Below are 17,239 nucleotides of genomic sequence, written 5' to 3'. Positions count from 1 at the left end.
AATCGCGAAGACCCCGGAGAGTACAAGGTAAGGGCCGCTAATGCAAATGGTGTTTACTGTACGTGCATTCTGTACGACATTGACACTGCTGTCGAGGTGATGGAGAATTGCGATTTGGCGTCAAATTGGCGCCCGGCTCGATTTTCTCAGCCCAATAGTGTTTTGCGATTTTGTCGTCAGTCAACGGAGAATTCCGCCCACGATCTTTGAGTCAGGGTTGGACTGATTGTCCCATCCAGTTATAACATCAACTGGGATCGTAATAGTGATGAAAGGTGACAATGCGATTATGGGGCACTTGCACAGGAATAACCAGTGCTCCATTTGGGTTCTTCTGGAGTCCAAAGTTTGAAAAACAAACTGAACTATACAAGAAGGATGGGTTGCACCTGAACTGGAGGAGCACTAATATCCTGGGCGGGAGGTTTGCTAGTGCTGTTCAGGAGGGTTTAAAATAGTGTGGCGGGGGGTGGAAACCGCAACAACAAACCAGTAAGTGTAGAGACTGGGGAGAAAAAAACAGAGACTGAGATAAACAGCACAGAGTAAGAGCAGGTAGAGGGAAGCCGCAGGGTTCAGTGGGACTAGGTCTGGAGTGCGTTTGCTTCAATGCAAGAAGTATAACAGATAAGACAGATGAACTGAGAGCCTAGATTACTGCATGGAACTATGATGTAATTGCAATTATGGAGACATGGTTAAAGGAGGGACAGAACTGGCAGCTCAACATTCTGGGATATCATTGTTTTAGACGGGACAGAACGGGAAACAAAAGGAGGTGGGGGAGTTGCATTACTGATTAGGGAGCAGATCACAGTTGTGTTGTGGGAGGACACATTGGAGGGATCTTACAGTGAGGCATAATGGGTGGAACTCAGGAACAAGAAGGGTGAAATCACAATGTTGGGAGTGTACAATAGACCTCCCAACAACCCGCAGGAGACTGAGAAGCATTGTGTGGTCAGATACTGAAAAGGTGTGAAAAAAGCAGGGTAGTTGTGATGGGTGACTTTAACTTCTCCCCTATTGACTGGGAATCCCTTACATGTCGGAGGTCTGATTTATATTATAAGAACATTTGTAGCTAAAGCTATGAACAATTTATTAACATTAACTGTGGGTCAAATATATACAAAACAACAGATAAATAACAGTCTGATCACGCACAAGCAACCTCTCTTCCCCAGCTCCCTCCAGCCAGTCTGCTGACACCTGACTCCAGCATTCACTTGTATACTACTGAGACTCCTAGTGGTCAGTCGGTGAATTACAACACAACCATGTTATCACTACAGCCACTGAGAAGGAGGTCTCGTCAGCAAGGGCAGTAAGCTCAATAGATCCGCATTTGCAATCTGGGTTCCAGGACGATGCACAAATAAGTACTTGTGGCGGCCAGCAGGAGGGCTCAATGCTGTATCCTGGTGGAGGCGATGGCCGAAAATTCCCAACCTCTGCCTAACAACATCTACAATTTTGAAATTATTCCCCCCATACCCAGTTCAGAAACAAAAGAGCAATGGCGGCCATCATTTCCTCCAGTATGATGTACAACCATTTGCTATTTCTTCTGTCTATTAGACAATTTAAGATCCAGACTATTCTTTTAATCCTACATGCTTCAAATTTGATGTACCAGTCTACCCAAGATAATATTGTGTTGTGGGTGCAATAATTCTTTAATATTGTCTTTGTAAATAACACTGAAATTCACTGGTCAATTTTAAAAAGGGATAATTTTTCCTTCAATTGACATTAAAAAGGTGAAGGAAGAGTTTCAATATCAAGCACTTGGGTGAAATTTGAAACCTTGCACATTTAGTGAAATGGAGTTACAGTGTGATCAAATAAAAACAGAAAATACTGGAAACAGATGAAGCCGCGTCCATGAAGAGAAAAGACAGATTTATGCTCATTTCTCAACTTTGCTTTGTCCGTTTCTGATGCCTTTACCATCTCTGGTCATGGGCTGTTGAGAAATATCCATTACTGACTCCATTATTATTTTGCTCCACCTTACTTCCTAATAAAGACTCTGTCCCCTTTCTCCTATTTTTTTCCTTTCTCTGTGTATATTGCTTTGATGAATCCACTTTCTGTAGCAGCACTTTAGAAATATCCGTTTTGTTCTGGTAACCTGAATTTGAATCTGGACAGAAATCCTGCCAATCTCAGTACGATTTCCAGTTGATGCAAAGCTGTAAAACGTTATCAAATTTGAAGCATGTAGGTTTAAAAGAGTAGTCTGGATCTTAAATTGTCTGATAGACAGAAGAAATAGCAAATGGGTGTACATCATACTGGACGAAATGATGGCTGCCATTGCTCTTTTGTTTCTGAACTGGGTATGGGGGGGATAATTTCAAAATTTGTAGATGATGCAAAGCTTGGAAATGTCGTGTACAGTGAGATGGATCGTCACAGACCAGGAGGACAAAGACTGGTGAAATGGGCAGACATGTGGCAGATGAAATATAATACAAAGAACGTGTAAAACAGTGCTTTTGGAATGCAAAATGAGGAGAGCAAATATAAAACAAATATATAGAGAATGCAGGAACAGAGAGACCTGGTGGTTCAGTTGCACACATCTTTGACAATGGTTGGAACAACTGATAAGAGTGTTAAGAAAGGCATATGGGATCTTTGACTTTATAATAGAGGCATTGGGTACAGGGGCAATGAAGCTATGGTCAATCTTTATAAATCACTGATTAGGCTTTAGCTAGAGTATTGTGTTCAGTTCTGAGCACCATGCTTGAGAAAGAATGTCAAGACCTTAATAATAATAATCTATTATTGTCACAAGTAGGCTTACATTAACACTGAAATAAAGTTACTGTGTAAAGCCCCTAGTCGCCACATTCCGGCGCCTGTTCGAGTACACGGGGAGAATTCAGAATATCCAAATTAACTAACAGCACATCTTTCGAGACTTGGAGGAAACCGGAGCACCCAGAGGAAACTCACACAGAAACAGCGAGAACGTGCAGACTCCACACAGACAGTGACCCAAGCCGGGAATCGAACCTGGGACCCTTGAGCTGTGAAGCAACAGTGCTTATCCATTGTGCTATCATGGAGGAGATATAATGGAATGGTACCAGGCTTCAGTTATGTGAAGGGACTAGAGCAGAGAACTTTAGGAGGGGCTTAATGGAGGTCTTCAAAATTATGAGAGTTTTTTAATAATAATGTAATAATAATCTTTATTGTCACAGGCAGGCTTACATTAACACAGTATTAACACAGCAATGAAGTTACTGTGAAAAGCACCTAGTCACCACATTCCGGCTCCTGTTCGGGTACACTGAGAGAGAATTCAGAATGTCCAAATTACCAAACAGCACGTCTTTTGGGATGTGTGGGAGAAAGCCGGAGCACTCGGAGGGAACCCACGCAGACACAGGGAGAATGCACAAACTCCGCACAGTCAGTGGCCCATAGACTGATTTTAGAGAAACTCTTCCACTGGTGAGAGGGTTGGGAACTGCAGAACACACTTATCATTGGCAAAATAGGCAGGGGAAAATTATTCTTTTTTAATGCAGCATATTATGATCTGGAATGCACCACCTGGTGTGCCACCGCTTTTGCGATAGAAACAGATTCAGTCGCAATTTCTAAAACATAATTGCATATAGACCTGAAAAGGGGAATAAACATGCAGGGCTATGGGAAAGAGGAGGAAAGTGGGATTAATTGGATAGCTCTTTGAAAGAGCCAGTACAAGCACGATGTTGGGGTATGGTGGGTTGATGGCCTACAATGCTGTACGATTCTATGAAATGGCTTGCAAATACAACATGCAGGATACAATAAATGTAGCTGTTAATTTATGTCTGTGAATTTTGCATTTGTTTGTGGTAATGGCGTGATACTGATTTTTCTTTCAGCGCATTTACTATCTGTCTCTGGAGTTCTATATAGGCCGCACCCTGCAAAATACAATGATAAATCTGGGTCTAGAAAGTTCTTGTGATGAAGCTATGTACCAGGTTAGTGAAAGAAGTTAACATGGAACTCCATATTCAATCCAACCTTCATCCCACCTGTTTTTATTTAATTGTGTACTGGAAACAAGTTTGCAGTCTACATTGGATATTATGAAATAATAGTGAAGTAACAATGCATATTTGCTGTAGTTTTAACGCTAGAAAAAATATGAACTTCTCAGCATTATTTAACACACTGAGTAGGATGCAGAGTATTCATTTGGTTCTCTGTTAATTATTTTATATCGCAATATACTTAAATGCTTTGGAATAAAGTATTTTGGAGCTATCTTAGACTCGTGTATGAACTAGGCTGAATTAATGTGTACAGGTACTTTAAATTCAAATAGATCTCCGTTCTGCATCATAATAAATTTCAGTCAATTGTTTTCCTAAGTCAGAAATGATGACTGGTTAATTGGTCAATTACTACTTCTTATCCTTGTGTTAAAATCCTTTCAGAACTTTCCCGCTCCCTACCTCTGTAACCTCTAAAACTCTTGCTAAACTCTTAATTCCTTCAACTCTCCCCAGCATGCTTCTTTAGAAGTCTAGGTCCCACTATCTGGAATTCCGTACCTAAACCTCGCTGCCTTTCCAGTATATCAAAATGCTTTACACAATGGTTGGGAAAGATTAGAGCAGGAGGAAAGAAGGGAAGAAAAAGAAAACCTGATGAGAGGAAACTGAGGGAAGTTTTAAGCAGGCTTTAAGCAGGGAAAGGGATAATAATACCTAGCTGCCTGTGTAGAGAGTTTTGTTTTGAAATTTTCAATTGACCTGGCATCAATAGTTATCTGGGGGAGAGAGTTCCAGAATTTCACTGTGTGAAGAAGCGCTTTGCCCAAACAGCCTTGCTCTAATTTTAAATTGAGTCCCCTATGTTTTGTAATCCCACCTAGTTTGTCACATTTTTTAATCATCTTGGACATATAAATTAGATCACCCCGTAATCTTTTATATTCAAGGCAATATAGTTTAGTTTGTGAAACCTGTCTTCATGATTTAACCATTTTAGCAATGATCTGATGAATTTATGCTGCGCTCCCTCCACGACCAATATTTCTTTCCTGATGTGCACTTTCCAGAACAGTCATATGGATGAAAATGTGATTACCACTGGAGTGGAGGGAGTATAGATTTACATTAGAAAAGAAGTTGATAGGGGCGGCACGTGGACAGTGGTTAGCATTGCTGCTTATGGCACTGAGGACCCGGGTTTGAATCCCAGTCCTGGGTCACTGTCCGTGTGGAGTTTGCACATCTCCCCGTGTCTGTGTGGGTTTCACCCCCACAGCCCAAATATGTACAGGTTAGGTGGATTGGCCACGCTAAAGTGCCTCTTAATTTGAATGATGTGTGTAGCAATGTACAGCTGGAGGACAATGCTGAGATTCGTATGATGCGTCCTTGGAAGGATTTGGAGACAAGGTTGAGGACTTAAAGCTAACTTTCTGAGTGATGAGGTATAATAGAAGCTCATTGATGACAGCATAACAGGATTGAAGTTGTAGGTAAGGTGCAGGCTGTAGTATTTTGGATTTAACTGTAGTTTGTGTATGATGGAGGCCTCAACAGAGAGGTTTGGAGACATTGAATCTTAAGATAATAAATGCTTCAGTAGTTTAGGGCAGGGGCAGGCATAGATATGGCGGTGGCAACAAATCTGTTTTGTGAAGTTCAAAATTGGGCTAAGAATGTGAGTTCAGTGTCAAGCAATAGGTGTGTTTGAACATTATGCGCCAGTGGGCTTTGCTGATAATGGCAGCTGAGGTAGTATGATGGAGTTGTGGCTAATGATCTAAGATGTTTGTAGAAGCTAAAGAGGATGATTACAGTTTTGCGAAGTAGCCTGAAAATTCTAACATTAGACAGGCAGTGAGAGCAAGTTACATAGTTTGTGATGATGTGCAGGTTGACCGTTTTCTTTTGCATAATGTCAGGGGGTAGCATATAAATGGTATTAAAGAGGAGGCCAAGGAAAGCATGGTGATCTACGTGAAAGACAACCATGTTAGCATTAGAAGAGAAGCCTATTCAAGACAATATAAAATCTATAATGTGACAATTGGAAGAAAAATGCCCCAGAGTATTGTAAGATTTTGGGTGTCATTCAGTAGATCTTAGTAAGGTATTTGTACTCTTAGATAGTTCAACGGTAAGTATTTATTAACGACTAGTAACTATATACAGATGCACAATAAGAAGTCCAAGCTTGGAGCTGTCTCCATGCTTGGTTTGACATATGATTCTGTCCAATCTCACCTCTAGGTGTATATCATGTGTTCTCTTGCATCACTAGGTACATGGTAGTGTATCCAGTCCCACATTAACCCTTATGTGTCCTTATACTGCTCAGAGATAGCTTATGGAAGAGATATTTGGAGAGGGTACTGTGCCAGTTTTGAAGACAATTAAAAGATAAGGGAACATCAAAAGGGACAACACATTGCGATGGAAGATGATGACACAGTGGTAATGTTGCTGGACTAGTAAATCAGAGACCCAGCTAATGCTCTGGTTACATAAGGACATGCCAGATGGAATATAAATCTGAAAAATAAAGCTAGTCTCAGTAATGTTGACCATGAAAAACTGTCATTGATTGTTGTAAAAACTCATCTGGTTCACTAATGCCCTTTAGGGAAGGAAATCTGCCACCCTTGTCTGACCGGGTTGACATGTGACTCCTGATTCCAGATCCACAGAAATATGGTTGACTCTTAATTGACTCTAGGGATGGACAACAAAGGCTGACTTTGTGATGCTCACATCCCATGAAAGGATAAAGAAAAAAATGGAGAGTACAGTAGATGACTGAAGAGACCCAAATAGGGAATGACATAATATAAACTGGAACCTTTTCACCTATGAGAAAGGCATCAATTGTCTAATGATTTAAGAAGCAAATACAAACGTTTTGTAGAAGGGAAAATAATAGAGAATTACGTTAGGTGTCATTAATGTATTGTTGAAGGATCAATTTTCTGGGTAAAAGTGTTATATTCTGTTTCTAAAATGTTTTGATTTATGTAGTATAATTGAGAACCAGAAACCTTTACCAGTGGTCTCAGACTTTTTCAAGTTTGCCCCATTAATTTACACTTTTTGATCCAGGTCACCCCCAAATATTCTCATAGTTTTGCATCACATATTGTGAGGGGATGTGGTGGTGTAATGGTATTATCACTGGCCTAGAAATCCAGAGACCCAGAAAAATGCTCCAGGGACCTGGATTTGAATCCCAACATGGCAGGAATTTAAATTCAATATTTTAAAAATCTGGATTTTACAGTCTAATGATGACCATGAAACCATTGTTGAATGTTGTAAAAACCCATCTGGTCCACTAATGTACTTTAGGGAAGGAAATCTGCTGTCTTTACCTGTGTCATATGTGACTCCAAGTCCACAGCAACGTGGTTGACTCTTAAATATCCTCAGTTCAAGGCAATTACGGATGGGCAATAAATGCTGGCCCAGCTATCAACGCCCACTTGCCAGGAATGAATAATAAAAAATATTGCTAAATCTGCAAAATAAATGCATACTGTTTGTGGTGAATGTGATTCACACCGGATTATAATCTGTATATACATGTCTATATCGTAAGTGCTATTGCACTACCTGACCACCAGGGGAGTAGCTCTGGGAATGCTCGAGAATTGTACTGGGCTTCTCCCTTGGTTCCGCCCAGGACTCCTCCCCCAGGAGCTGCTGTATAAAGATCAGTGCCACATGGTCAGCCGGCCAGTTCACCGAAAGTTCAATGGCTAACCGGCTGGCTCTGTTGTGAGTATATTAAAACCGCTATTCTAATCCTACAAGCACGTGTCCGTAGAATTGTTGGTTCCAACAATTTAATATACTCAGGAAACAGTTGAAGAAATCATGGAAGCAGCCCTCAAGCCCGGACGCCTAGAACTCGACCCACAGGATGCAGAGGCTAAGGAAATTTTTTCCCACTGGCTGAGATGTTTTAAAACCTACCTGGCAGAAGCCAGCACCGCCGGAACAACGGAGGAACAAAAACTCAGCCTACTGCACGCGAGGGTAAGCCACAGAATCTCCACACAGCTAAATCCGGCCGGTTCTTACACCGCAGCGCTGGCAATACTTTTCAAAATGTACGTTAGGCCCATTAACGAGGTTTATGCACGCCACGTGTTTACGACTCGCCGTCAGCGGCCTACAGAAACGCTTGCCGAATTTGTAAGGGAATTGAACAACCTTTCCAATGACTGTAATTATCAAGCCGTTACCACGGCTGAACATAGAGAGCTTGCTGTGCGGGATGTTTTCGTAGCGGTCCTTAGGTCTAACACTGCGCCAAAGACTGCTAGAAAAGTGGGCCCAGGACTTAGACACTACTATGGAGGCTGCTACCACTATGGAAGTTTCCTTCCGCAGCCTCACTCCATTTCCCGCGGACCCCGCGACCTCATCGTGGACCCCCGACCAACAGTCCCCCTAAGCCTGTGCCACACGGCCCCCCAGCTACCGTGCTGCCCAAGCCAGCTACTCAGCTGCTCTAGCAGCTACTCAGCTGCTCCAGCCAGCTACTCAGCTGCCCCAGCCTGCCATTTCTGTGGCCAAAGCCAGCACCCAAGGCAGCACTGCCCAGCCCGATCCGCGACCTGCAGCAGCTGCGGGCGAAAAGGACACTATGCCAGAGTGTGTCAGGCGAAGAAAGCCCCAGCATCTAACTCTCCCACGGCTCAAAGCACCTGTTCCGCCCCAGCCTCTAACCCTCCCATGGCTCAAAGCACGTTCCCTGAATTTGCAGGCCCCGAAATGCTGCAGCCTGTATGCCTACTCCGCCCCCACCCGACATGTGCGACTCATGGGGGCGGCCATCTTGGCAATCCTCCTCCATGCGGCCGGCCATGTGCGACTCATGGGGGCAGCCATCTTGGCAAACATCCTCCATGCGGCCGGCCATGTGCGACTCATGGGGGCGGCCATCTTGGGATCCATCCCCTTTAAACTCTGAAACTCACCTCAATGACTACGAACTCAGAGAGCAGTCATCACGGGGCCACTCCAGTACAGCTGATCGAGCCGCCGACTACCCGCAACTCAGCGCAGTCACCCTGGATCAATCCCGCCCCAAGCACCTACGAAGTTCGATGGCGGAGGTCCAGATCAACGGGTACAGCACGCCATGCCTCTTTGACTCTGGGAGCACCGAGAGCTTTATACATCCAGAGCTGGTAAGACGCTGTTCGCTTTCTATTTTTCCGGAGGGCCAAACTATCGCCCTCGCTTCGGGCTCCCACTCAGTCCAAATCCAAGGACGCACCGTTGCTACGCTCACAATTCGAGGCGCTAGTTATTCTAAATTTAAACTTTATGTCCTGCCCGACCTCTGCGCCCCCCTCTTATTAGGCCTGGATTACCAGTGCAACTTCAAGAGCCTCACCCTCAGCTTCGGCGGGCCCCTGCCCCCACTCACTATCTGCAGCCTAACCACGCTGCGCATCTCCCCCCCCCCCCCCTCCCCCCTCCGCTCTTCGCCAATCTCACTCCAGATTGCAAGCCAGTAGCTACTCGCAGTAGGCGATACAGCCTACAGGATAGGGTCTTTATCCGATCGGAGGTCCGACAGCTGTTCAGTGAGGGCATCATAGAGGCCAGTAATAGTCCCTGGAGAGCTCAGGTGGTAGTCGTCAAGACCGGGGAAACATTTTGCATTGTCGTCGACTATAGCCAGACCATAAATCACTTTACGCTCCTAGACGCGTATCCCCTCCCCAGAATTGCAGACACGGTTAATCAGATCGCCCAATATCGGCTATTTTCCACGGTGGATCTGAAGTCTGCATACCACCAGCTCCCAACCCGCCCGGAGGACCGCCACTACACAGCATTCGAGGCCGATGGCCGCCTCTTCCATTTCCTCCGGGTCCCTTTCGGCGTCACTAACGGGGTTTCGGTGTACCAACGAGCAATGGACCGAATGGTAGACCAGTACAGGCTGTGGGCCACGTTTCCGTGTCTGGACAATGTTACCATCTGCGGCTATGACCAGCAGGACCACGACGCCAACCTCCACCGTTTTCTCCAAACAGCACAGAAATTAAATCTCATAACAAGGGGAAATGCGTTTTCCGCACAAACAGACTGGCCATCCTCGGCTACGTCGTGGAGAACGGAGTCCTGGGCCCAGACCCGGACCGCATGCGCCCCCTCTTAGAACTCCCCCTCCCTCATTGCCCCAAGGCGCTCAAACGGTGCTTGGGGTTCGTCACATACTACGCCCAGTGGGTCCCTCAATATGCAGACAAAGCCCGCCCACTCTTTAAGGCCACACGATTTCCCCTGTCAGCCGAGGCACGCCAGGCCTTCGACGGCATCAAGGAGGACATCGCCAAAGCAGCCATGCGGGCGGTGGATGAATCCACTCCCTTTCAGCTTGAGAGCGACGCCTCAGAGGTAGCTCTAGCAGCCACTTTAAATCAGGCAGGGAGGCCCGTTGCATTTTTCTCCCGTACCCTATCCGCTTCAGAACTCCGACACTCCTCAGTCGAGAAGGAAGCACAAGCCATCGTGGAGGCTGTTCGTCACTGGAGGCACTACCTCGCAGGTAGGAGGTTCACCCTCATCACCGACCAACGATCGGTTGCCTTTATGTTTGACAACTCGCAAAGGGGCAAAATAAACAATGATAAAATCCTTCGGTGGAGGATCGAACTCTCCACCTATAGTTACGATATTAAATATCGACCGGGGAAGCTCAACGAGCCCTCGGATGCCCTATCCTGCGGGACATGCGCCAACGCGCAAATCAGCCATCTGAAAGCCATCCACGTGGACCTCTGCCATCCAGGGGTCACCCAGCTCGCCCACTACATCAGAGCCCGAAACCTGCCTTTCTCCAATGAGGGGGTAAAAGTGGTCACCAGGGACTGCCCGATCTGTGCGGAGTGCAAACTGCACTTCTATAGACCAGACAGGGCCCACCTGGTCAAGGCTTCTAAGCCCTTTGAACGCCTTGCGATCGATTTCAAAGGGCCACTCCCATCCACTAACAAGAACGTTTATTTCCTCAACATCATCGACGAGTTCTCCCGATTCCCTTTTGCCATTCCATGCCTTGATATGACCTCCCACACAGTCATTAGGGCCCTGCATAGTGTCTTCACCCTGTTCGGTTTCCCCAGCTACGTGCATGGCGACCGGGGTTCGTCCTTTATGAGCGACAAGCTGCGTCAGTACCTGCTCGACAAGGGCATCGCCTCGAGCAGGACTACCAGCTACAACCCCAGGGGGAACGGACAGGTGGAGAGGGAGAACGCGACGGTCTGGAAGACCGTCCTACTGACCCTCCGGTCTAGAAGACCATCCTACTGTCCCTCGGGTCTAGAAAACTCCAAGTCTCCCAATGGCAAGAAGTCCTCCCAGACGCGCTCCACACAATCAGATCCCTCCTCTGTACAGCTACAAATCAAACCCCTCACAAGCGCCTCTTCAATTTTTCTAGGGGCACTACCACGGGAGTCTCACTTCCGGCGTGGCTGAGGACACCAGGCCCGGTCCTCCTGAGGAAGCATGTCAGAGGGCACAAAACTGACCCCCTTGTTGAAAAGGTGCGCCTCCTCCATTCCAACCCCTAGTACGCATTTGCGGAGTTGCCGGACGGTCGCCAGGACACAGTATCCCTTCGGGACCTGGCACCCGCTGGATCCAGCCCCACCCCCACTGAGGAACCCCTTACCCCGTTCCCTATGCTGCCGCCCCCTCGCGCCCCTGATCCCGCAAGCTCACCCCACTGGTTCCACGCGCCAGAACCAGCCCGCCCCCAGCGTCTCCGGTCGAGCCAGAGGTGTATAAAGTTCGGACGAGACCCGCCCCGGAGTCTGCCATCGTACCCCATCTCTCAACACCCACCCAGCCACCGCAAGAGGCTGCAACCCCGGTGCTCCACAGATCGAAACGGACAATTCGTCCACCAGACAGACTAACTGCGAGCTACCACCCCCGCTGGACTCGATTTTTTTCACAGGGGGTGAATGTGGTGAATATGATTCACACCGTATTATAATCTGTATATACATGTGTCTATATTGTAAGTGCTATTGCATTACCTGACCACCAGGGGGATAGCTCTGGGAATGCTCGAGAATTGTACTGGGCTTCTCCCTTGGTTCTGCCCAGGACTCCTCCCCCTGGAGCTGCTGTATAAAGATCAGTGCCACATGGTCAGCCGGCCAGTTCACCAAAAGTTCAATGGCTAACCGGCTGGCTCTGTTGTGAGTATATTAAAACCGCTATTCTAATCCTACAAGCACGTATCCGTAGAATTGTTGGTTCCAACACTGTTTATCACTCCAGGTATTCTTTACTTCACTCCTTTCTCTGTTTCCTTTTGTTTTGCTCTTGTGTCTTTTTTTGTTCTCTTTTTCACTACTATTTCTTTCTATATCCAACCTCAACTTTATTCTGCTCCTGACAAGCTTCTATTCCGTTTTCTCCTCGCTACCTCTTTCTCTGGACCATTGTTCAGGTTGCCGTCCAAAAGCTTTCTAAAAAGGAACTTCTGTATTGATGATAAATTTTATTTTATCTCCCTGACGTTTAAAGAAGCATGGTGAGATGGAAGGGATTTAGAATGAACTTCAGGAATCAACATGGCTATGCAGGTTTACCACATTCCAAATCAAAATCTGGGCAAGAGTGAAGCACAGAGTCATGGCTGAAATTAATGAACTTGATTGTCATTGCAACTCTGGGGGTGCCCATAATTATAAGGCAAGAGAGAGAAGGAAGTCCCATCTGTAATTCATGTCCTTACTGATCACAACTAACTGAAATTTCAGGAATGATCCACATCACCAGCATGTCGGCCTAGTGGCAAGAACAAAGTACCAGTTAAAAATGATGCATTTGTTTGAGCTTGAAAACTCTAAAGTTACTCCCTATTAGCAAAATAAATCAACAAATATCATTGCATTGCTGGAGGTAGTTTCTCTAATCATTTTATTGTTTGTCTCAATCACTTGTTGATTTAACTATGGACTGTATTACATGTTTAGCTGTGCTTCAGTTCTTACCCTGCTACAATATTTACTCTTGCCGCATGTTACGAGGGCAAGCCTCACACTCTACCATGTTGGTCAAATCATTTGACGTCTATTTAAAGTGCAATTGAAATAACTGTTGTTTTGCCTATACAAACAGCTGCGTAAATGTGTAATTAATTCCATTGCATTCATTTTACTTTAGCTGGGCTTAGATATTGAGGAACTGGAGGAAATTGAAGATGATGCTGGTCTTGGCAATGGAGGTTTAGGAAGGCTTGCAGGTAATTAAATTCTTCCATGTTCCTACCTGTCATCATAATTTCCTTGGGTGGGATTCTCCGTCCCGCCAGCCGGCCAATGGGGTTTCCCATTGTGGGCAGCCCCAAACCTTCGGGAAATCCCTGGGCATGGGTGCGCTGCTGTTGCAACAGAGAATCCTGACAGCGGAGAATCCAGCCCCTTCCACACTATACCAAATAAATAGAGATTTTAAATTCCAGATTTGAGTAGCAGACCCTCAGTAAAGTACTTCTAGAGGGAGGTCTTTTTAATAAAAATAACTGTTCTTGTATTGCCTGGTTTAGGTCTCGGATCCGGACAGACTTGCAAATTCTCATCTGATTTATCTACAATTACATTTAGATTAACCTGCTTTGTCAGTTCTAATGATGTGAAGTTTCCCTATCTAACTCTGCTTTCCGTCGGTCTCTCAGCATTACTGGTACTTACTTGAGCAGGCACATTTTGGGTGCCACAGTTTTGTCAGTCTTGATGGTGTGCCCACCCTTTAGGCAATCAATCCTCTTGAAAACATCTTTACTCATTCAGGATGTTATTCTCTTGATTTGATTCAGATTTTCACAAGTTTTGATACCAAGACGGGTGTTGTGTCATTTTTCACCACTATGAATGGAAGGGTTTAAGACTGTTTCTTGTAGTTCACTTTAAGCCTGCAACAGCATTCTTCAGCAATTTCTTCACCTGTGTAAATAGACATGTTCACTTTTGTTTCAGTTAGCAGTTTTAATTTACTTATATTACAGGCTTATGGGAAATTACATTTGCTTGTGCACTTTTGTCAAGCTTGAAATTCACCAACATCTGGCAATTTTTAAACCAAACTTCCATTTGTCTTCTTTTGAAGTTGCTGTACCAGTGAAAAAATTAGTTTGTGCCTTGGTCATCATCTGCACTTGTGTGCACTTTCTTCCATTTACACATCTTAGCAAAGTGATAGTTTATCACGGTTCTTGCACTGCTTTCTGTAGACTGTAAAACCACATGGTAAGTGCTGTGTTCTGCATCAACGGCATTTAAATGTATTAATAGCACTTTTATTCTTTTTACCTTCAGGCTGCCTGTTTGTTTTCCCCCAGCACTGTTTCTGTTTTACTGTATCTTAACTGCTTAACCGTGTGTGGCATATCATCGTTGTCATCTGTTTAATCTGGCATTTTATTATCTCTGCCGTGGCAAATATTAACTACTTACTCCAGCGTGAGATCCACCTTTCTCAAAAACTGTTCTCTCAATGAATCATTTTCCAATCCTGCAAATTATTCTTGTTGCGATTCCCCGGAAAGACTTTGAAGTATGGTAGTGAGCCTATTCGCTGGCACCGTGCTCAAGCAGCCCACCCCCCTCCCCGCTAATAAGGCCGAGCAGCACTTGTTTCGCGAACCTCCGCCAGCTTGCAACAATGGGGCCCAGGAGACAGGCCCCAAAATTCGGGGATGCAGATCTGGGGAGGCTCCTAGACACAGTGGGGGCCAGGAGGGATGTCCTGTTCCCCCGAGCATCCCGGAGAGTCAGACATTTGGCAGCCAGTGCTGCCTGCGACGATGTGGCGGCGGCTTTGAGCGCCGGGAATGTGACCAGGAGGACTGGCCTCCAGTGCCAGAAAAAGGTCAATGACGTACACCGGGCAGCACAACTGAGTAGACAATAACCCCCCTCCCAATACCTTTCCACCCCCAAGCGACCATCCATCCTCTCAGGTCTCCATGCAACTCCAACTCTCCCTCCACCCCTCTCCCTTCAAACCTCCCACCACCACCGTGAATCACGCGTGTGGCAAATAATGCCCTCTCTGTGTCTCCACAGGAAAAGCTCTCCCACAATTACCAGGAGAGGGCCCAGACTGGCGATGGTCTGTCAGACATAAGAATCTTCACCACCTTCAAGGAGCTGACTGGGATGGTGACTGGGATGGACGAGGACAGAGCCGTCACCAACGTGGAGGTTGGTGGACGTCACAGAGGTGAGGAACCGCCGGACCCCGGCCAAAGGATCTGTCAAACGTATGTTGTTATTGCCTTACTGACTGACCCATCCCTCCCACTGACCACTTGTCCATTCCCCGCAAATCCTGCTGCCGATGGTGCTGCTCCATCCGGGTGGCCTCTCTTCAGCCTTCCATGAGAACACCTCTGTGGTAGTATGGCTAGAGAGAACATATTACCGGAGAAACAAGCTGCCATTGGTACAGCAGCCTCGCTGCCCATTGGCCCAGGCAAGTCATGTGCCTCTCTGCCAATTGGTTGTGGCTGGTCATTATCGAAGCTGTGCGACATTGGAGGCACTATCTGGCCGGCAGGAGGTTTTCCCTCCTCACAGACCAACGGTCAGTAGCCTTGATGTTTGATAATGCACAGAGGGGCAAGATCAAGAACGACAAGGTCTTGCGGTGTCGGATCGAGTTGTCCACATACAATTACAATATCTTGTATCGTCCTGGGAAGCTATACGAGCCTCCTGATGCCCTGTCCTGCGGTACCTGCGCCAACGCACAGGTGGACCGCCTCCGCTCCCTCCACGCGGACCTCTGCCATCCAGGGGTCACCCGTTTTTTTTTCATTTTATCAAGACTCGCAACCTGCCCTACTCCATCGAGGAGGTCAGGTATGTAACCAGGGAATGCCACATTTGCGCGAAGTGCAAGCCGCACTTCTACCGCCCCGAGCAGGCGCATCTGATAAAGACTTCTAAAGACCCTTTCGAACGTCTTAGCATGGACTTCAAGGGTCCCTCCCCTCCAACAACCGCAACACATATTTCTTGAATGTGATTGACGAGTACTCGCGCTTCCCATTCGCCATCCCCTGCCCCGACATGACCACTTCAACTATCATCAAAGCCCTCCACTCCATTTTCTCCCTGTTCGGTTACCCTGTGTACATCCACAGCGACCAGGGGTCCTCCTTTATGAGTGACGAACTGCATCAATTCCTGCTCAGCAGGGCATTTCCTCTAGCAGGACGACCAGTTATAACCCCCGGGGTAACGGTCAGGTCGAGAGGGAGAACGGTACAGTCTGGAAGACCGTCCTACTGGCCCTGCGGTCCAGGTGTCTCCCAGTCTCCCTCTGGCAAGAGGTTCTCCCAGACGCCCTCCACTCTATTCGCTCTCTCCTTTGTACTGCCACGAATCAAACACCTCATGAACGTCTTCTTGTTTTCCCCAGGAAGTCTTCCTCTGGGACACCACTCCCGACCTGGCTGGCCACCCCCGGGCCCATCCTGCTCCGGAAGCATGTGCGGGTGCACAAGTCCGACCCGTTGGTTGAAAGAGTCCAGTTACTCCATGCAAACCCGCAGTACGCGTACGTGGAGTATCCCGACGGATGACAGGACACGATCTCCCTTCGGGACCTGGCACACGCCGGAGTGCGGCCACACCCCCCAACACCAACACCCTCCCCCCAGTTCCGAGCGCCCTGCAACCCAGCACGCAGGAACCCCTTCCCCCGGCCCGGCTACCACCAACTCCAACCAGGGGTACGGACACAGGACCACGACCACAGCGCCCGGAGTCACGGATGGCCACTAGTCCAACGTCACCGGCGCCGCTGCGCAGGTCTGGCAGGACACCGAAAGCACCCATCCGGCTGATCGAGTCAATTTGATGGACCTTATGGACTTTCATGTTCTGCACATGTTCCTTGCCTGTGTTTTTTAAATTATTATTACTATGGTTATTGTTGTTTTTTTTTCTCTTGTACACTGTAGCATGGTTTTCTTACACGTTCGTCGCGGGCCAGTGGGCAGCCATAGTTACCTCGGTACTACCCGAGAAGGTCTCTAGTCATACTACCAGTTTTATGGGCCGTACCCCCCCCCCCCCCCCGGTCTCCCCCGCCACTCCTTCCCACCCACCGCTTCTTTCTCAACAAGGGGTGAATGTGATAGCATGGCTAGAAAGGTCATATTACTGGAGAATCAA

The 17,239-nt window shown here is 46.8% G+C and overlaps 1 protein-coding gene across 6 annotated transcripts in view; it reads left to right on the top strand.

The window, feature by feature from the left end:
- The window catches only part of pygl (phosphorylase, glycogen, liver), a 219,914-nt gene that overhangs the window by 8,461 nt on the left and 194,214 nt on the right, over nucleotides 1–17,239 (top strand). For all 6 annotated transcript variants that reach the window (XR_005458132.1, XM_038778436.1, XM_038778465.1 and 3 more), the window contains exons 2-3: nucleotides 3,897–3,998; nucleotides 13,221–13,299. Coding sequence is in view for 5 of the 6 variants with exons in the window: in XM_038778436.1 (XP_038634364.1) it covers nucleotides 3,897–3,998; nucleotides 13,221–13,299 (181 nt within the window). In the remaining variant the exon portion in view is untranslated. The remainder of the gene's footprint in view (nucleotides 1–3,896; nucleotides 3,999–13,220; nucleotides 13,300–17,239) is intronic.

Source organism: Scyliorhinus canicula, chromosome 2, assembly GCF_902713615.1.
Source record: "Scyliorhinus canicula chromosome 2, sScyCan1.1, whole genome shotgun sequence".
Taxonomy (NCBI): Eukaryota; Metazoa; Chordata; class Chondrichthyes; order Carcharhiniformes; family Scyliorhinidae; genus Scyliorhinus; species Scyliorhinus canicula.
Note: the sequence above shows the minus strand (reverse complement) of the source record. Positions and strands in the feature narration are given on the sequence as shown.